At 41.4% G+C, this 22125-nt stretch overlaps 1 protein-coding gene across 1 annotated transcript in view; it reads right to left on the bottom strand.

The window, feature by feature from the left end:
- Positions 1-8509: 8509 nt before the first annotated feature.
- LOC118096484 (putative lysosomal acid lipase/cholesteryl ester hydrolase) overlaps positions 8510-22125 on the bottom strand; it is a 28489-nt gene continuing 14873 nt past the window's right edge. The window contains exons 8-9 of the mRNA XM_060274872.2: positions 10686-10757; positions 8510-8871 (exon numbers count right to left, since the gene is read on the bottom strand). Coding sequence (XP_060130855.1) covers positions 8638-8871; positions 10686-10757 — 306 coding nt within the window. The 3' untranslated portion in view covers positions 8510-8637. The remainder of the gene's footprint in view (positions 8872-10685; positions 10758-22125) is intronic.

Raw genomic sequence — 22125 nt, forward strand, 5'->3', positions numbered from 1 at the left:
CTATCAGGTGTGCCCTAAATGATTTACACTATACTGGCAGGCCTGAATGAGTCCGAAGGCTTGAAGCTTGCTTTCTAAAAAGTTTCATATAAAAATGTTTGCAGGAGGCAGCTGCTAGATCTGGTATTTAATAATAATAATAATAATAATAATAATAATAATAATAATAAAAAATTTTTATTTATACCCCGCCCTCCCCAGTCAAAACTGGGCTCCGGGCAGCTAACACCAATAAAATTACAATAAAACATAAAAAGCAATTAATTAAAATACAGATTAAAATACAATATTAAAATTTAAAATGCAGCCTCATTTTAAGTAGTCCATAAATCCAAACCATGAGGGAGGAAAAACACAGGGGTCAGACTAAGCCCAGCCCAAAGGCCAGGCGGAACAGCTCTGTCTTGCAGGCCCTGTAGAAAGATGACAAATCCCGCAGGGCCCTGGTCTCCTGTGAAAGAGCGTTGCACCAAGTTGGGACCAATACTGAAAAGGCCCTGGCCCTTTGCATGTTTTTGCATCTTCACATAGGAACCCAGCCAGACGGGCAGGTTAGAAATGATTTATTATTATTATTATTATTATCATTATCATTATCATTATCATTATCATTATCATTATCATTATCATTATCATTATCATTTGTTGTTGTTGTTGTTGTTGTTGTTTTATCCTTCTTTCCTGTAAAAGAAGCTATGTTGCGGGGCTGGCTAGATGTGAGGAGAAACAAGTAACCAAAGGGTTAACTGTGTTCTGTATAGCACCTGACCACTGAGGAATATCATGTTACAGAATGTACCAGAAGTGTTTCTGTATGTTACAGTTGGTTTCGTTTCTGCCTGGGAGACGGTCGCAAGATGTCTGCGCTCTCACCAGGTTGTTTGTTATTTTCTCTCTAGAATAAACTTAAGTAGTTATTAGAACACTTTGGACTCTGTGTGTTCTTAAGAGGCTTTTTATACAACGGCTATACAAGCTTTCGCTGTGTGAGAAGAAGAAGAACTCTGCTGTGTGTGTTTTACTGCCAGCCCGGATCTACGGAAGCAGAGAAGCGCAGAGGAAGCGCGCCGGGCGATAATCAGTGGCTCCTAATTGAGTCATAAACAACTCAACGGAGCCCTATACCCGTCACAGGTTATGGGAGATAACAGGTCATGGACCCACCTGTCACAAGTTCTGGGTGACAGGTTATGGGTCATAGAACCTAATCAATCACCAAAGCAATAAAAGGTGATTGCAGCTGTAAAAGCCTTGGAGAAAGCCGGTGTAAAGAGCTAGCTGGGAGAAACCTGTTGTTTTGCAGTCGGCAATTAACAGATGCACTCGCTAGCAGAAAGACCCTGACCCTGAAGGCTGGGATCCGCAGTCTACCCGGAGGAGCAACGTCAACTATTCTGAGTGAGTACAAGGACACGGAGCCCGGGGGTGGACAAGATGGCGGAGCAGCTACAGGAGTCATTTGTCGTGCCGTTCCAGAGGTTGAATGGCGACAACTATGCAGAGTGGAGAGAAAGGGCCAGAATGTGGTTGCTGGGAAAGGATTTGTGGACTTGTGTGTTAAATCCTCCAACCCCTGTCGCTGATAATTCAGCAGCTGAAGCACAGAGGTTTGCAGCAGAAACCAGGAAAGACAATAAGGCTCTATGTGCCATTACCATGAGCTGCGATGCTACGCAACTGCCCTATGTGCAAAATGCTGAAAATGCCAAGGAAGCCTGGGACAGTTTGGAAAGGGTCCATCAGAGAAAAACAGCTGGAGCTAAGCTGCATGCTATGAGGCATCTCTTTGAGTTGAGACTGAGACCAGGGCAACCCATTAAGGAGCACATTGCCAATGTGATTGATGCATTCCATAAGCTGCAGCGGCATGAGCTTGTGTTCAAAGAGAAGGAAAAAGTTTATATTTTGAACATTTGTGTTTAACATTTGAGTCAATGCCTGAAGCTGAACTCACGATTGCTTACGTTTCTGGGCGTTTGGCGGATGAGGAACTGAGACGCCAGAAAGAATCGGCTGAGAAGGGGGGCCGTGGGCGCAGAGAAGCCAGTGGGGGTGCAGTAAAAAGCACTGAGGAATCCACTGTGAGTGCGTGCGCAACAAGGCTTTGCTATCGGTGCCAGGAGCCTGGGCACGTAGCAAGATTTTGCCCAGCTCCGGAAGCAGCCAAGGTCACTCAGCCAGGTGCCAGGCAACCCAGCGGACGTGGTCGTGGGACCAGCCAGCAGCGCCGAGGCAGAGGACGTGGGAAAACTCCAGATAAGCCTGTCAGCCGTCTTTCTGCTGCCTTAGCAACGGTTCGAAACAGAGGACAGGACAGTTTCACTTTTATTATCGACTCAGGCAGCACCCATCATCTTGTACCTCCTTCAGGACAGATCCTGAACTGCAGGCCACTTGAAGATGAAAAAAGCCTGCATCTTGCTGATGGTTCTTCTGGAACAATTAAAAGCAAGGGTGTTTTTTATATGCAATGCTTAGACACTAACCTTGATGTTTATGTTGTACCAGGCATGGAGAATGGTCTCTTAAGTGTGTCTTGCTTATTGCGTGAGGGCTTTGAAATAAGTTTTGCCAATGGTGTTTGCAAAATTGCCAGAGATGGGGCTGAGCTGGTAAGTGTTACTGTTGGGTCTGATGGTCTGTTTGTCCTAGATGGGAGGGGGCAAGCAGGTGGAAGTAACACTGGTGATGATCAGGCTAAAAGTGCCAATACCCCAAAGGGCACAGAGGGCGCTATCCATAAGGATTGTATTCATGCTTGGCAAAGGAAATATTGTCATATGTCTTTTCCTTATGTGAAAAAAGCCCCTGATTTTGTCAAAGGTTGCAGGTTCAAGCCATGTCAAAAACACCTGCAATGCCGCGCATGTGCGAAAGCGAAGACGAAGAGATGCTCTTATCCTAGGTCTGAGAGGAAGAGCACAAAACCATTTCAGTTAGTGCACTTGGATATTTCTGGGCCTATGTCAACGTTAAGTTTAGGTGGTTCAAAATATGTTTTGTGTCTTCTGGATGATTTCAGCCATTTTTCCTGGGTCATAACACTGAAAGAGAAGGGGGAGGCTGCCAGAGTGATACAGGAGTGGGTAGCCGAAGTAGAACTACAGTTCTCCGTCACTGTCCAGTGTTTCCAGAGTGACAGGGCGGGAGAGTTTTTGAGTGCAGAACTACAAGGGTTTTTCCGCAGCAAGGGAATTAGGCACAGGAAAACCGCTCCTTTTAGTCCACAGGAGAATGGTTTAGCTGAAAGGAAATTTAGAACGCTGTCTGAACTGGTGGAGGCAACGTTGTTTGATGCAGGACTACCCCAGAAGTTTTGGGGGGAATGCTATAAATTTGTGAATTATTGTTCAAACCGCGCTTTTAATTCAGTTGTGGACAACACACCCTACTACATGTTGTATGGCAAAGTTCCGAAGGTGCACTATTTCAGAACTTTTGGGTGTGAGGCTTGGATTCTAATTCCAAAGCAGAAGCGCAGAAAGGGAGGATCAAGATCCAGAAAAATGATCTTCTGTGGTTACGAACCAAACTCAAAGGCTTGGAGGTTTGTACCAGCAGAGGGGGACCAAACCCGCGTTCACATTAGCAGGAGTGCTACGTTCTGTGAACAAGAGGGCTGGAGACGCATTCATGCTAACCCCGAAGTTCTTCTTGACTGGTCTTCAGGTTTTGACCAGGAAGAGGAAACTCAGGTAGCTGATGCTGGAGTTCCAGGTGCTGCAGGACCAGATCCAGGTCAGGCAGCTGGTCCAAGTGGTGTAGCTCCTAGGGAAGTGAAGCAAGTAGTCAGAAGCGCACCGACTTCACCCCAGGTCAAGCCTGGGAAGTACAGCAAACGTGGTAGGTCACCCACTTCACCCAAAGCAAGCCCAGAGGGGGCTGCAAAGCGTAGTAAGTCTCTTGACAGTGCTGCTAGTCCGAGAGAGCCAAAGTCAGAGACAAGCAGTTCGGATTTAGAGGGGGAAGATGTGGGACCAAGGCGTTCAAAATGCACCACGAAAGGTAAACCACCTGAAAGGTTTTCAGCTGTCAGTGTATGGGCGAACCTAGCAGTGTGTGAGCCTGAAAGCTTTGAAGAGGTGCAACAGTTGTCAGTGGAGGAAGCTAGTAAGTGGAAAGTTGCAATCGAGAAAGAGTTGAACTCCATGCAATCTCTTGGTGTGTATAGCCTAACACAGTTGCCAGAAGGCAAGAAAGCAGTCAGTTGTAGGTGGGTCTACAGGCTGAAACCCACAGTGACTGGAGAGCCTCAGTACAAGGCTAGATTAGTGGCTAGAGGTTTTACTCAGAAGAAAGGAATCCACTACACAGATGTCTTTAGTCCAACTTCGAGAGCGGAATCTTTCAGGATGCTTTTAGCGACTGCAGCGCAGAGAGGCCTAGTGGTCAACCACTTTGATGTGGACACCGCGTATTTGAACTCTGACCTCCAGGAGGAGTTGTACATGTTGCCTCCTCCAGGGTTTGAGAGTGACGTGCCAGGTCAGGTGTGGAAGCTGCACAAGTCGATCTACGGTCTGAAGCAATCCGCTAAAAATTGGAATTCATGTCTTGATTCTGTTTTGAAGAGCCTAGGTTTCAGGAAGAGTCTAGCTGACAGTTGTCTGTATCTCAGAGGTGAAGGAGAACAGCAGGAACTGTTGCTTGTCTATGTAGATGACTTGATCTGCTTAGCAAAGAGCCAGATGCAAGTGCAGAAGTTTGCAAAAGAGCTAGGCAAGAGGTTCAAACTCAAGAACCTAGGTGCAGTGAATGTTTATCTAGGTGTGCAGATAGACAGAACTGAGGATGGAAGTTTCTTGCTCAGTCAGAAAGGCAAGATTGAACATTTGCTTGAGAAGTTCAGAATGTCTGACTGTAAAGGGGTCAGAACACCCATGGAGACAAACTTTGTGAAAGAGTCACAAGTGAAGGACAAAGTAGCGTTTGAGAGTCCTGAAGTGTTTCAGTCAGCGCTAGGGAGTCTGTTGTATTTGTCACAATGGAGCAGACCAGATATTGCTTTTGCAGTCAATTTGCTCAGTAGAGAAGCATCGAAACCTAGCGTGCATGCTTGGAATGGCATTAAGAGAGTGCTTAGGTATTTGCAGGAGACCAAAGAGTATTGTTTGGAAATGTCAGCGCAAGGTGAGCCACAACTCACTTGTTTTGCAGATGCTGATTGGGCCAATCAGGAGGACAGGAAGTCAGTGACTGGTTTGGTAGTCAAGTTTGGAAATGCCCTGATTGGTTGGCGGTCGCGCAGGCAAAGCCTAATAGCAATGTCTTCCACGGAAGCCGAATTCTGTGCGTTGTCTGCGACATGCACTGAATTGGAGTACTACAGATGTTTGGTCCAGGAAATCTGGGGTGATTGTAGCCAGCCCATCACTGTTTGGGGCGACAATCAACCATCTTTGAGACTGGCGGAGTCTGGACAGTTCAAGGCCAGAACCAAACACTTAGACATCCGCTTCCGAAACGTATGTCAGAGCATACAGGTAGGCTTGGTGAAGTTGAGGTATTGTCCAAGCCAGGAGAACCTAGCAGATGGGTTCACAAAACCCTTCAGTTTCCAACGGCATGGGGAATTCTGTGAAGGGTTGGTTTTGGGGTAAGTTTGGATACCCGCTATCCCCAGTGTTCAGGTGAGAGGGGGTGTGAGGAGAAACAAGTAACCAAAGGGTTAACTGTGTTCTGTATAGCACCTGACCACTGAGGAATATCATGTTACAGAATGTACCAGAAGTGTTTCTGTATGTTACAGTTGGTTTCGTTTCTGCCTGGGAGACGGTCGCAAGATGTCTGCGCTCTCACCAGGTTGTTTGTTATTTTCTCTCTAGAATAAACTTAAGTAGTTATTAGAACACTTTGGACTCTGTGTGTTCTTAAGAGGCTTTTTATACAACGGCTATACAAGCTTTCGCTGTGTGAGAAGAAGAAGAACTCTGCTGTGTGTGTTTTACTGCCAGCCCGGATCTACGGAAGCAGAGAAGCGCAGAGGAAGCGCGCCGGGCGATAATCAGTGGCTCCTAATTGAGTCATAAACAACTCAACGGAGCCCTATACCCGTCACACTAGATATTGGGAATCTTGCTTTTAGGCAGCTAATTTGAGCAATGTTACAAACTAATTACAAAGCATCTCTTATAAGGGCCACAGCTCTATCTTGTGAAAGCAGATAGCATCAACTTGCTTGATATGATAGCTTGTTCCAGGAAGGTATCTGGAGTTAAGCAGAAACTGGCAACATTGTTAGATTCAAAAGGCTAGGATCTTTCTAACTATGGGTTTTGCATATCCCGTTACATTGTCTCTCAAGACAGATGGATGCTCAGAACCCTTCTCCCAACATGCTGAACTGGCAATTTCTCTGCCAGTTTCCCACAATACAAGGATGTTGACTTTTCAGGTTTAAATTTTTCTGCTGATGAGGGACCTGCTCGTAATGAGTCATTAGGCAGCCTAAACCCTATGGAATGGAAAACAACAACACCCCACTAGGCTTCCACTTTCACCTAGAACGGACCATCTCCCTTAATTGCAAACTTCTCTGCTTTGCAAATACACACTGGTACATAATATCCATGCATACAAACATCACATTTTATGCACATCAAACCTTTAACTTGAGCACTTTAAATGAAAATATGTATCTCAGATGTCAAAGGCCAGGGCAAAAAGACATGTCTTCACCATATGATGGAAGCTATACAATTAAGATGGCAGATGCATTTTTGTGAGGAATAGAAGCTGCCAGGGAGATTGTCATCTCCTAGGCACTCACCACCCCAAACCTCTGCTACCAAGCAGGCCCCATCTGCTGAGATTAACATTTGCAAGGATCTGTAGGGAAGGACGTAGTATTTCAGATATTCTGGAGCCTAATTCATTTTGTGCTTTAAACACTGTGGGCACCTTGAATTGGGCTCAGGTGCCATGTATTTTAAAACGGGTTGTATACACAATCTTAGCCAATATCCTGACTGCTTCATTTTGTAAAGTTGAGGTTTCTGAATCATCTTCAAGGGCAGCCTATGTAGCACAGATTGAAATAATCCAGGAGAATCCCCAAACAACAAGTCTATTCCTTTCAGGAGCCTGCAACTCCATCTTGAACAGTCCATCTTCACACTTTCCAGATTGGAGAACTTGAAACACATAGCACTTACGTTCTTTCAGAATTCAGTTTTTTAAAAAATTGATTCACATCCTGCCTGTCACTGTCTCCAAGCACTGGTCTAGCACCTCAATGGGTTCTTGGATCATAATGCCATTATGATACTGGGAGCTTTATCTACAGCCCCTTTCCTAATGATCCCCAGCATGAAATCCACCTCTCTCCCCCCCCCCACAAAGCAGCCACACACTGGGTCAACATCTTGATCAATCAATCTACTATGACCCCATGATCTCATTCCTGGTCAATCACTGTCAGGAAAGACCCCAGGAGCTTATACAGAAAATGAAATTAAGATTTTATTTGCCTCCATGTGTATCAGTTTACACTTGCTTGGATTGAATTGCATTTGTTATTTACTGCTTCCCACCACTGCTATCATCATCATCATCATCATTCATTCATTCCACATCCATCTGGCTGGGTTTCCCAGCCCCTCTGGGTGGCTTCTAACAGAATATTAAAAATACAATCAAACATCAAACATTAAAAACTTCTCTAAACAGGGCTGCCTTCAGATGTCTTCTAAAAGTCAGATAGTTGTTTATTTCCTTGACATCTGATGGGAGGCCAATCCAAAGGGTGGCTGCCACTACCGAGAAGGCCCTCTGCCTGGTTCCCTGTAACTTTGCTTCTCGCAGTGAGGGAACTGCCAGAAGGCCCTCAGAGCTGGATCTCAGTGTCCGGGTTGAACGACGAAGGTGGAGACGCTCCTTCAGGAATACTGGGCTGTGGCTGTTTCTCAACACATTTCATGCAGTACTGGAAGCGGAATTTTTAGACTTTATAAAAATTTAAAAGAGACTGACACTGTGGGATTGAATTGAATTTGGTCTGTTTTCTGCTTTTTTTGGCATCAGGAAGGATGGTTAATTTCTCTCTATTATTATTTATTTGGATCTGACAGGGACTAGATATAAACTGGAGCAGGTGTAATTTACTTTTATTTATATATGGATTAAGAGGTGGGCTTTTGGAAGAAACTGAAGAAAAGGGAAAAGGACACTTGGTTTGAAACACCCCAGAATTAACATAAATAAATGGATAATTTCAGGGCCCTTTGAAGCAGCTGAAAAAAGAGTCACACAGCTTAGAGACCTGGTTTTTGTGAATGAAAAAGGAGACTTGTAAAACCTCTATTTGAGTTTAAAAGGGGGCAACATTAGGTCTAAAGCCTTCCCTATTTTATTTTATCCACTTTTTTTGTAGCCTGGGAAGCTTTGTGAATAAGTTGTAGTGAAAGAGGGAAAACACGAAACACCTCCACTAAAGATGCATGGGTTTAGCTAATTATATGTAGTGCATAAATGCTATTTCCTGGGGAATTACCGTGCTTTGCATAGACAGTTTAGTAATAGTATTTAAGAACATAGGGATTTCTTTCCATGGTGAATTTTTCAAAGTAGTAGCAGTTTCACTCATCATCACAGATTCATAGTGCTGGTATCTTGGAAGACTATTTCAGGATCACAAACTCACTGATAATACTGCATGAACTCAATTATCTCTTCATACATGCGCTGTGGGGCATCAAGGCCCAAGAAGAAATCCATGTGTTCCCAGTCAGGAATAAACTTGTGGTAAACTAAGTTTGAGACCTGAGGCACCAACCAGGCAACATCCTTTGGGGTTGAAAGCCAGTCGTTTCCACCACTCCAGAGAGCTGTTGGAACAGTCATTTGTTTAATTTCATAGGAAGGTGCTGTTTCCTAAAAGAGAGGGGGAAATAATCGTTTAAAAAATAGCTTGTAGCTTAGGACTCTGCAAAAACTTCCTGATCAAAACAAACACACATATAAGGGGAATATAAATTGAGCCGTTAATGTGCATAACAACTGGACAATTGTGCAGATTTACAAGGCATCATACAGAATGTGCACAGCATCCATGAAGATGAAATTGTGCACATTTCCTGGTTAATATATATAGTCTCCAGCAGGCCTGGGGGAATGTGCATAGATTGACTGATCTTTGTACATTGTCTGGCTATTATGCATGATCTCCAAAAACTGCCAAATTCCACCATAATTGTTCCCTCTAAAACTCCTTGATCAAACTCCAACTCTCCACAGGTCTTGACAGTCAGTGCAAGGGCTCCTAGGATTGCTGGGCATTGTTTTTGTGCCTTTTAAAAAAAACTTTCTGGGCTCTTTTAAGGCCATGTTTGCACTTTTTCTAGTGGCGTCCAGGTTTGGCGCAATGTATGTATGCACAGTCACGAGTCAATGAAACGTGCTTAAATTGGTCATTGCCTGTATTTGGAATTTAATTACAGTGGTACCTTGGTTTACGAACTTAATCTGTTCCGGAAGTCCGTTCTTAAACCAAAGCCTTCTTAAACCAAGGCATGCTTTCCCATAGCAGCGGGGGACTCAATTTACAAATGGAACACACTCAACAGGAAGTGGAACATCTTCTGCTTCCATGGCAAAGTTCACAAACTAAAAAACCTACTTCCGGGTTTGCAGCGTTCTTAATCCAAGTTGTTCATAAACTAAACTGTTCTTAAACCAAGGTACCACTGTACTTTCTTTTTATTAAAAAATAAATAAATGCGAGACTGAACTTTTACATAAATGATGCTGCATAACAAATTAGTCCACTGGAGAAGCATAGAACACCAAAATGCAGTTTGCATTTCAGTTATTCAGAAAGTCTGACTGAAGGACATTAAGAACATCTTATGCAGGCATTTCAATTATCTAAAGAATATGATGGAAGAAGTATAAGAACACATCATGCACCGTACAAAAAGCTTCTTTTTATTCTGATTACTGCATAGGTTTTCACTTGCTGAGGTTATCTTCTTTTGATATATGTTCAGTTTATGGAATTAAATATCGATTTTGCTAACATATTTATGGGCATCACAACCATTATGTTTTCTGTATGTACATATATACAGCCTGGTTATAAACTTCATTTAAGTTTATCACTCTTGACTTTTTTGTTTTACATTGGAACTTCATATTATCCACCATGTGTTTTATGAATACAGTGGTACCTCGGTTTATGAACACAATTGGTTCTGGAAGTCTGTTCATAAACTGAAGCATTCATAAACCGAAGCGAACTTTCCCATTGAAAGTAATGGGAAATGGATTAATCTGTTCCAGACCGTCTGCGGAGTACTTAAACTGAAGCGTTCATAAACTGAAGTGAACCTTCCCATTGAAAGTAATGGAAAGTCAATTAATCCGTTCCAGACGGGTCCGCGGAGTACTCAACCTGAAGCGTACTTAACCCGAAGCATGGGTGTAATTGGTTCCGGAAGTCTGTTCATAAACTGAAGCGTTCATAAACTGAAGCGAACTTTCCCATTGAAAGTAATGGAAAGTGAATTAATCCGTTCCAGGTGGGTCCGCGGCATTCGTAAACCGAAAATTCGTAAACTGAGGTGTTCATAAACCGAGGTTCCACTGTAGCAGCTTTTCCCACCAGTAGCCAAGGCCAAGCCTTACCAGTATCTACCCTCATATAAACACACACACACAGAGAGATGCAATTAGTGAGAAATTATTACCTGATTGTGGTGAGCCATGTTTTCTTCCTTGCTTCCCCAGTCAAAGCCTTTGAACTTCCCAGTCTTCACACCCTGAAAAAGAGGTGTACCATATTTTGAAAAGTCAAATGGGAAAATGATGGTGACGATGACGATGATGATGATATTTCTATACCATCCTTCATCCAAGGAACACAGTTCAGTTTACAATATAAAAGCACAAAAACACATGACATAAAAACAAAGGAACAACCCCACACCAGTTTAAAAGGCCATTGGTGTGGGGTTGTTCCTGGGAAAAGAAGAAAGTTTTTGCCTGGTGCCGAAAGATACGTAATGAGCTACCCAGGAGAGAGCATTCAACAAGTGTGGATTCATCACAAAAAAGGCTGTTCTCATGTTGCCATCCTCCAGACTTTTTGTGGAGGGGGCACATGAAAAAGGGTCTCAGATGATGGTTGCAGGGTCTGGGTCAGTTCCTACGGGGAGAGGCAATCCTTGAGTATAGTGGTACTGAGTCACTTCAAGGCCATATAGGTCAAAACCAGTACTATGAATAGGGTTGCCAGACTCAATAGTGGACAGGACTTCTGTGCCTTTAATTGCCCTGCTCTCTTTTGAGTCTGGAAACCTTAAAGAGAAACCAGCAGACCCTTTGTTTAATTTCCAAGCAAAGGGTCTGCTGGTTTCTCTTTAAGGTTTCCAGACTCAAATGAGAGCAGGGCAACTAAAGGCACAGAAGTCCTGTCCACTATTGAGTCTGGCAACCCTATGAATTAGGCCCAGAAAGTGACTGGCAGCCATTGCAGTTGGGCCAGGATTGGTGTTATCTGCCCAAACTGTCTTGCCCCAGTGTGCAAACTGGCTGCTGAATTCTGCACCCACTGAAGCTTCTGACGTGTCCTCAAAGGCATCCCCAGGTGTAACATGTTGCAGTATTGTAACCTATAGGTTACCATCATCATCATCTTTTAATTTGTATACCATCTTTCTATCTTACAATACTCAAGGCGGTTTACAAGGTGAAGAAACAAAGAATGTACACCTTATAACAATCTAATGCAATACAAAAATGTGATAATAAAACCTAACTTTAAAATACGCAATCTGTGTCAAATAAAGTAACATTCAATATTCATTAGAATAGCATAGAATAATATTAAATATCAGCATATAAAAATTAAACAGAAATCCACTCTTAACAATTACAATAAATAATTGCTAACTACAATCAATAAAACAACAACATACAATACAATACAAATTGAGATGCAGAGACTGGAGGGTGGGGCAAGGCAGGTGGAAGAAGACTTTGCCTGATGAAGTCTCTCCCCTCACAGTTCTTCCTCCAGGCACAGCTTCCTTATGAGGACTCCCTGGGCTGGGGGGGGGGGGAGAGAGATGGAAGAAGACCAGAGCATAGACATCTAAAGTTAGTCAGGCATCCCCAAACTGCGGCCCTCCAGATGTTTTGGCCTACAACTCCCATGATCCCTAGCTAAGAGGACCAGTGGTCAGGGAAGATGGGAATTGTAGTCCAAAACATCTGGAGGGCTGAAGTTTGGGGGTGCCTGAGTTAGGCTATCCCTGCCCAGATAGGGGCACAGCTGGGGCATCTGTTGAAGCTGATGGAAGACACTCCTCACCACCAAGACTACCGGAGCCTCATGTGACAGCAAAGGATCCAAAAAAGATCCCATGGGGGATAAAATCGAACCTTAAGGAACACCACATTGAAGGATCCACAGGACCAAATAGCACTTCCCAAGCATCAGCATGCAAGTAGGACCAGAACCACTGCAAAGCAGTGCTGCTCAGCCCCAACTCAGACAGCTGCTCCAAAAAGATACCATGCTTAATGGTATTGAAAGTCATTGAGATGTCTAGGATAATAAATAGGGACCCATTTCCACTGTCTAGCTCCAATATAAGTCATCATATCAGACAACCAAAGCAGCTTCGGTGCCAAAACTAGGCGTAAACCCCAACTGAAGTGGATCTAGAAAATCCACTTCTTTCAAGACTGCCCAGGCATGATATACAAGAGTGCCATATAAATAGATCATGGCCCGGGGCATAAACAGAGATTAGTGGATGAATCAATAGTCATGCTGTAACTCAGGCTATGCAATAATGTCTAACCTCCTCCTTTTAGGGAGCAGAAAAGTGTTGAAAATGTCCAAAGAAAGATATGCAAAGCCATCAAAAAGCCACTGGTATCATTTCAGCTTTTGCAGTTTTTCTAGACTTGCTATCGGGAGAATGATGGAGAGATGTACTAACACTTAGGAGTTGTCTAATTTACACTTGTTGTTGTTGTTGTTTAGTCGTTTAGTCGTGTCCAACTCTTTGTGACCCCATGGACCATAGCACGCCAGGCACTCCTGTCTTCCACTGCCTCCCGCAGTTTGGTCAAACTCATGTTCGTAGCTTCGAGAACACTGTCCAACCATCGCATCCTCTGTCGTCCCCTTCTCCTAGTGCCCTCCATCTTTCCCAACTTCAGGGTTTTTTCCAGGGAGTCTTCTCTTCTCATGAGGTGGCCAAAGTATTGTAGCCTCAGCTTCAGGATCTGTCCTTCTAGTGACCACTCGGGGCTGATTTCCTTCAGAATGGATAGGTTTGATCTTCTTGCAGTCCATGGGACCCTCAAGAGTCTCCTCCAGCACCATAATTCAAAAGCATCAATTCTTCGGCGATCAGCCTTCTTTATGGTCCAGGTCTCACTTCCATACATCACTACTGGGAAAACCATAGCTTTAACTATACGGAACTTTGTTGGCAAGGTGATGTCTCTGCTTTTTAAGATGCTGTCTAGGTTTGTCATTGCTTTTCTCCCAAGAAGCAGGTGTCTTTTAATTTCGTGACTGCTGTCACCATCTGCAGTGATCAAGGAGCTCAAGAAAGTAAAATCTCTCACTCCCTCCATTTCTTCCCCTTCTATTTGCCAGGAGGTGATGGGACCAGTGGCCATGATCTTGGTTTTTTTTTTTTGATGTTGAGCTTCAGACCATATTTTGCGCTCTCCTCTTTCACCCTCATTAAAAGGTTCTTTAATTCCTCCTCACTTTCTGCCATCAAGATTGTGTCATCTGCATATCTGAGGTTGTTGATATTTCTTCCGGCAATCTTAATTTTGGGATTCATCTAGTCCAGCCTTTCGCATGATGAATTCTGCATATAAGTTAAATAAGCAGGGAGACAATATACAACCTTGTCGTACTCCTTTCCCAATTTTGAACCAGTCAGTTGTTCCATATCCAGTTCTAACTGTAGCTTCTTGTCCCACATAGAAATTTCTCAGGAGACAGATGAGGTGATCAGGCACTCCCATTTCTTTAAGAACTTGCCATAGTTTGCTGTGGTCGACACAATCAAAGGCTTTTGCATAGTCAATGAAGCAGAAGTATATGTCTTTCTGGAACTCTCTAGCTTTCTCCATAATCCAGCACACGTTTGCTATTTGGTCTCTGGTTCCTCTGCCCCTTTGAAATCCAGCTTGCACTTCTGGCAGTTCTCGGTCCACATACTGCTTAAGCCTGCCTTGTAGAATTTTGAGCATAACCTTGTTAGCGTGTGAAATGAGTGCAATTGTGCGGTAGTTGGAGCATTCTTTGGCGCTGCCCTTCTTTGGGATTGGGATGTAGACTGATCTTCTCCAATCCTCTGGCCATTGCTGAGTTTTCCAAACTTGCTGGCATACTGAGTGTAGCACCTTAACAGCATCATCTTTTAAAATTTTTTTTTTTAATAAACTTTATTGAGATTAAAATACACAAGCATACAGAAAAGATACCAAATGAAAAACACACATTAAAAATACAAAGAAAATAGAAAAAAAAAGAAAAAAAGAAAAAAAAACGAGAACACAAACAAATACATATATAAATACAAAAAAAGAGCCTAACGATGTCTAAATAACAATAAATCGTAATTCAAATACAAATTAGAATTAAATCATATCATAACAAAAATTATAACGTAACGTAAAACGTAACACGAAATTAATATCAAAACTTAAATCTAAAATAGAATCAAAATCTATATTCTGATGTGTAATTTGAATGTAAATTAGCCCATATATCAATACCTGTATCTTCTTGTAATGCTTATGATACTTATATTCCATAAATTCCTATGTACACACAATATTCATACATAATCCCCCTTCACCTACTAACCGACTTCCGCTTGTCCTCTTCCCGGGTTAATAGTTTAATATTTATTGCATTGTTTCTTTTGTTTTTTTGAATTCACTCTTTGCGAGGTGTTAAAAGCAAATCCAAGTTTTTATCATGGGGCACTGTTTTTTAAGATATTCTCCAAATTTCCTCCAATTTTTCGCCGATTTTTCCCAGCTCCCTCCCCTTATTACATTTGTTAGTCTATCCAATTCTATATACCCTAATAATTTTTCCTGCCATTCTTTAATGTTGGGAGTTTCTTCCTTTTTCCAATACTTCGCCAATAGAATTCTTGCAGCTGCCGTTGCGTATAAACATATTTTTTCATCTTGTTTTTTAATTTCCTCTCCCAACATCCCTAGTAGAAAAAATTCCGGTTTTTTTTTAATGTTATATTTACATATCTTTTTCAATTCCTCCAAAATTGCATTCCAAAATATTTTAATCTTATCACAGTGCCACCATATATGCACAAATGTCCCTACCTCTCTTTTACATCTCCAACAGAGATTATCATGGGTTTTATACATTTTTTTAATTTTAACCGGCGTGAGATACCACTTATAAAACATCTTAACCATGTTTTCCCTGATCGTTTCTGACGCCGTGAATCTCCACGAATATTTCCAAAGTTTTTCCCAACTCTCCATTAGGATTGGTTTCCCCAGATCTATCGCCCAGTTAATCATTGTTTCCTTTACGGATTCATCCTTTAAATCCCACTCCAATAATACTTTGTACATCCTGTTTATAACTTTCCGATCCCCTTGCAACAAGTTAACTTCTAATAATGATGGTTCATTCTGGAAGCCGTTTTTGAAATAGTCCTCTTTAAATCTGCTATTTATCTGACAATACTGCAGCCACCCTGTTAAGTGTTGTTTTACTTCTTCATATTTTTTCAATCTGAGTTTACCTTCCTGTTCTTGCAGTAAATCTGTATATCTCCCCCATTTCCCGTTTGAATTTACCTTCTTGATTGTAATTATTTCAATTGGTGATGCCCAATTCGGCGTTTTGGGTTCCAGCAGCCTTCTATAACATTCCCAGGTCTTTAAAAGGGATTTTTTGATTAAATGGCTGTTGAACCCTTTATGAACTCTTACCTTCCCATCTATTAAATAAGCGTGCCAGCCGAATTTATTATCAATTCCTTCCAAGTCTAATAATTCATGGTCTTTTAAGGTTATCCAATCTTTTAACCATAAAAAACTTGCCGCATCGTGATACAATTTAAGATTTGGCAAGGCTAGCCCCCCTCTTTCTTTAGAATCCGTTAATAATTTATGTTTTATCCTAGCTGTTTTATTGCTCCAAATAAATTTCGTCAAATCCGATTTCCATTGTTTAAATATGTTATTCCCCGTACCCAATATCGGTAACATTTGAAACAAGAAAAGCATTCGCGGCAAGACGTTCATTTTAACTACAGCCACTTTACCTAATAACGTCAAATTTAATTTGTTCCAATTTTCCAAATCCCTCTTGACTTCTTTCCAAACTTTAATATAATTATCTTTAACCAAATTGTTTGTATTATTTGTTATCCATATTCCCAGGTATTTAGTCTTCTTTACTACCTCCAATCCTGTTATTTCTTGTAGTTGCCTGTCTTCCTCTTTTGTCATGTTCTTGGTTAGCAAATTTGTCTTTTTCATATTTATATCCAATCCTGCTAATTCACCAAATTTTCTAATTTTTTCTATAGTTTTTGGGATGCTCTCTAATGGGTCTTCCACAGTGACTATGACGTCATCCGCGAACGCCTTAACCTTGTGTATATCTTTGCCAATTTTTATGCCTTTTATCCTAGTTTCTTCCCTTAGATTTTTCAACAAAAACTCCAGACATAAAATGAATAATAGCGGGGATAATGGGCAGCCCTGCCTCGTCCCCCTCCGTATATGAATTCCCTCAGATATTTCACTATTTATTATTAGCTTGGCACTTTGTGATTTATAAATTGCCTCGATTCCTTTTATAATTTTCTCTCCAAATCCCAACCTTATAATACACCTCTTCATAAATGTCCATGAAATTTTATCAAAGGCTTTCTCCGCATCCAACATCAGAAAGGCAACCTTTTTATTAAACCTCAAGCCTAAATGTTCTAAGATGTTGATGATATTCCTGATGTTATTATGCATAAATCTTTCTGGGAGAAATCCTGTTTGGTCTTTATTTATCATATTCTTCAATACTTTTTTCATTCTATTGGCTATCAGGTCTGCAAAGATCTTATAATCATTATTTAATAATGAAATGGGCCGGAAGTTTTGTATTTGATTTTTGTCCGAGTTCTGCTTTGGGATGAGAGCTATGTATGCTTCTTCCCATGTCTTCGGGATTGTTCCTTTTTCTAAAATTTCATTTAATAATTTATGCAGGGGGTCAGTCAGTACTGCTATAAATGTTTTGTAGAATATTGCCGAGATTCCATCTGTCCCTGGGGATTTGCCGGATTTCATTCTTTTAATTGTTCCTTGTATCTCCTCCTTTGTTATTTGTTCATTTAATAATTTCACTCCCCTCTCATCAACTTTTAATATATCTGTGTTTTTAATATATTCATCAATTTTAGTTTGATCTGGCTTTCCTTCCTTGTATAAATTGGCGTAAAATTGTACAAAGTGTTTTGCAATTTCTTTTGGGTCTTCTATTATTTTCCCTTCCTTTATTATTTTATCTATCGTCCTTTCTTTTTGTTTTTTCTTTAATTGCCAGGCTAGGTATTTTCCTGCCTTGTTGGAATGCTCAAAACTCTTTTGTTTCAAATATCTTATTTTCCTTTCTATTTCATCATCTAAAATCATAGAGACTTGACTTTGTAATACTTTAATGTTCCTTTTCATATCCTCTTTGTCTTTACTCCTCGTATTCTCTAATTCTCTCTCATTCTTCCTAATTTCTTTCAAAAGATTTTCTAATTTCTTCTCTCTCTCTTTCTTTTTCCAACTATTTTGACTAATGAAGAACCCTCTGAAGACAGCCTTCCCAGCATCCCAAACTGTGTTTAAATTATTTTCTTGATTCAAATTTATCCGAAAAAATTCTCTTATTGTCTCCTCTGCTTTCTTAACTATCCTTTCATCTTCCAATAAAAATTCATTTAGCTTCCACCTTTTAATGCATTTCTCTGCGCCAATTATTTCCATCTCTATTGGGTTGTGGTCCGATATTGTTTTGGGCGAAATTTCTACTTTTTTACATCTTAACATCAAATCCTTAGTCGCCCAGATCATGTCTATTCTACTTTCTGAATCTTGGGGATACGAGTAAAATGTAAATTCTCTTTGGGTGGGGTGTTTACGCCTCCATACATCTTGCAAATCCAGATTGTCTATTAATTGAAAAAAGGATTCTGGGAGACGCCCCTCTTTTTTGTTTTTCCTCTCTTTGTTCACCTTATCCAGTTCGGTGGATATTACCCCATTTAAATCCCCCATAAGAATAATTTTTTGGTCACTATATTCTAACATCACATTCTCCAATCTCTGGTAAAATTTTGACTTATTCTGATTAGGCGCATAAATCCCTACTAAAATTATTTTCTCTAATTTATTTTTGATTTTTAGGATCATAATTCTTCCTTCATTATCTTTATATAGTTGTTCTGGGTTTAATTTGGGGTTAATGTAAAATACTACACCCCTTTTCTTATTTGCGTCTGAGGATATAAATTCCAATCCTAATTTCTTATTCACCAATAATCTGCGGTGTTTCTTTGCTATATGCGTCTCCTGCAGGCATATTATATCTGATTTCATTTTTATCAGCAGGCGCTCCAATCTATTTCTCTTTAATTTGCTATTTAATCCGTTCACATTCCAAGAGGTAAGTCTTAAATCCATTTTCCGCACTTTCCAATCTTAATCTCCCTGACACCAAATATACTTTATACCAATTACCTTTATTCTTTCTCTACATACAACAAAATCTACAATAAAATTACTTTCTCAGTAAACACATCATCAGAAAAAAGATAATATTCACAAGAAAAGAAACATACAAAAAAGAAATAATCTAAATAAAACAACACAAAATTACCAAAATTACCATAACCAACCACTCATTATCTAAAATCTTCCTTTCTCATATCATTTTGCTCACTCTCCTGACTAGCTTTGGGTTATAGATCAAGTGTAGAACATCTATCCTCTTCCTTCCCTATCGTAATTATTTATTTATTCTTAATCTAATCTTCTTCTTCTTCACTTTCCGATTTTCCTTTCCTCTTCTTTTTCTCCACAACCTCCCCCCCCCCCAACGCACTAGCATATTTTCTCCAGAACTTTTCCACCTGTGATTCTGTCGTATATTTCCTCTTAACCTGCTTGTATGTGAAGGTTATCCCTTCAGGAAACTCCCATTTATAGTAAATGTTATTCCTCTGCAGAGCATCTGCTAATAATTTGTATTTCGACCTTTTCCTCAAAAGTCTTGGTGGAATTTCCCTCATAATGACAATGTCTCTGTCCTCTATCCTCAGCTTTTGTGTTTTTTTGTGCTGCATTATTTTGTCTCTTAATATTCTAGAGTTCAAAAAGACTAGACAGTCATTTGGCCAGTTGCCAGCTTTTGCCTGTTTCGTTCTTAGTCTGAAAGCTCTGTCAACACATATAGACACATCCTCTTCTTGTAACTCCATCCACTTTGCAACTTCCTTAATTATGGTGTCTTCCACATTTTCCTCTGGGTTCTCTTTCAGACCTCTAAACCTCAATGTCAAATCATTTTGTTTAAGTTCATGCATCGCAATTGTATCCCAGGTGGCCTCTTGCATATCCTTTAATTTCTGCATTTCTTCTCTTATTCTTTCTTGGGCCCTTTTCAGTTCTCTCTGCTCCTCTGCATGTTTTTTAGCTGTTTCCTCTTGTTTGCTCATTTTGGTTGACAGGCTCTGGGTGACTTCTTCTATCCCTTTATTTTTCTCTTGCAGCTCCTCATATTGTTTGTTCAGGTCAATTATTGCTTTCGAATTTTCCTCAATTCTTTTCAAGTTTTGTTCAATTTTGTTTCCCATATTATCTAGCTTCTCGTTCATAGAGTCCATTTTCTCATTAATCTCTGCTTTCATTCCTAGAATTAATTCCCTTATATCCATTGGTTCGGTATCTGCGTTTGATTGACGCCTTTGTTGACCTGCTACAGCCGGCGTTGCCTGATTTTCAAGCCTTTTCTTCATGTTGATTTTTATATTTTGGGAGTATTGTGCCCAATTAAATTGGATTAGACCTTCCAATTTTCCCACTTCTGAGGTGGAGCTAATTGTCTCTTTTGGGGGGGGGTTGGGCATCTATTTTTAAGCTTGCATAGTGAATAGAGGCTGTGCAAAGGGGGAAAGTCTTATTATAAGAGTTGCCACGTTGAGAGGGGTATTAGGGTCTATTGTCTGTTCTATTTTACGCCCTTTAGTTGCACTTTCTTAGTCTTTATATTGATCGCCACCAGATGTCGCTGTGCCTTTGTTAATGTCTTTGCTTATGGGGCTTCTCTCTCACTCCTTAGCCCTTCCCTCTTCTTCCCGTTCTTTGTACTCAGTTGTTTCCGGTTGGCCGTGATTCAGCACATTGCTGTCGCCATTTTGGGCTTCTGTAATTGCCAGACCTTTCCCCCCTTTTGCCGATTTTCTTTTCTAGTGGTCTACCTCTCTGTCTAGTCTCCTCCTCCCCTTGATCTCTCCCAGCTCTCAAGTTAGTTTAATAAGTTGGTACAATTGCATTCTGGGGTTTCTCCTCCGGGTTTTGTGTTCTACCCTTCTTCACCGCCAATCCACTTTCCGTCAATGAGAGTCACTTTTTTTTTAAAAAAAGGGAAAAGATACTTTTCCTTCCTTCCCTCGGGACCGGGAACACCCCCACTCCTTTCTCCCTTACACGACTTACGACTTACTTTTTCCCGCTTGCTCTCCGGTGTTTCCTTGTTGCTTCCTTGGCTGATCGTTAGTCGCTAGTCTCCCGTCGTTCCGCCTCGTCCTTTCCCCAAAACATTTTATGGGTACCTCCAGACCAGGCGTTGGGGGGGGGTCGTCCCTTATTTCTCTGTTCCTTGGATTCCTTTTTTGTTCCTAAGTTTCTTTGTCTCACTCCCCGCGTTTCTCGCTACAATGTTGCAACCTCCGGGAGCTCAGGCAAGCCCTTTTCTTTGTTCCCGTCGCTATTCTCAAGCGTTCCCCGATAGAAGCACAGGCTAAGGTAAGTCTTCGATAAATTTTCTAAAAAAGGAACTAAGCCTTGCTCTTTAGTTATTGTCTTCGATGTTGTAGCTGTCGCTAGGTTGTCTCTCTCTCGAGGCCATTTATAGGGGGGTAGGGGATTCGGAATGCGCGAGGGCCTCCAGGTTTACTCAATCAGTTCTTAGTCTGTTTTCTAGCCCCGTTTTCCGCGCCGCTTTCCTCCCTTCGTACCCCGAAAGTTTCCTTCGAGGGTTCCGACCCTCCGTTGCCCTCAGAGAGTCTATAAGCCCCCTACAAAAGGGCCAAATCAGCGAGATTATGCTCCCACCTTTTCGACCCACGTCTTGACTCGACCGCGACCAACCCGGAAGTCTCCATCTTTTAAAATTTTAAATAGTAAAAATAATTTACACTTACTTGGAAGTAATTCCCATGTAATTTATGGGCTGCCAATTTCTTGTGTCATATAATCTGAATTTTCCTTTCTGCTCCCGGCAGCTAGATTACGTGGATAAGTAGCTTGGGTAACCCCTTGTGCAGAAGTGAAATATATTGCAGGGATCAGGAACTTTCACTCCACAAGAAAATCTTTTTCTGCCAGGGGACCCAGTTTGGCCCACACACTTTCTCCAAAGACTCCCACCTACTATCAACTGAGACGGCAGTTCAGAGAGGCCTTTTCATTGAAAGACTCGGGGAAACAAATCAGCAAGAGGTTTGCATCAGAATCCCCAACTAACACTAAGGGGAGGGACTTGCTGCAACTTGCAACATGCTTTGAAATAATCCATTGTTACATCAGGTTATTGACAGGTTGGCGGCCCCACTCTGCTGTTAAATGTGACTGTCACAGTGGCCGGAGTGGGCTACTTCAGAGTAACGACTCTACACCGCTCTGCATTTTATCTTTTTATTGGTGCTGCGTATTTACAGTGCTGAAGGCAGTGCTATTTACAGAGACACATCTTATCCGCTAGAATCAGAACCTCCGAATGGTGTTTGGCGCGTTTTTCTCCAACATAATAACTTGGGGAGACCCAGCCTCTTCCCCCTACGTTTTCGGCGCAATTCCGGAGTTGGGGGAATAGGTCTGCCCCCCTTG

This window comes from Zootoca vivipara, chromosome 5, assembly GCF_965207765.1.
Source record: "Zootoca vivipara chromosome 5, rZooViv2.hap1.1, whole genome shotgun sequence".
NCBI lineage: Eukaryota > Metazoa > Chordata > Lepidosauria > Squamata > Lacertidae > Zootoca > Zootoca vivipara.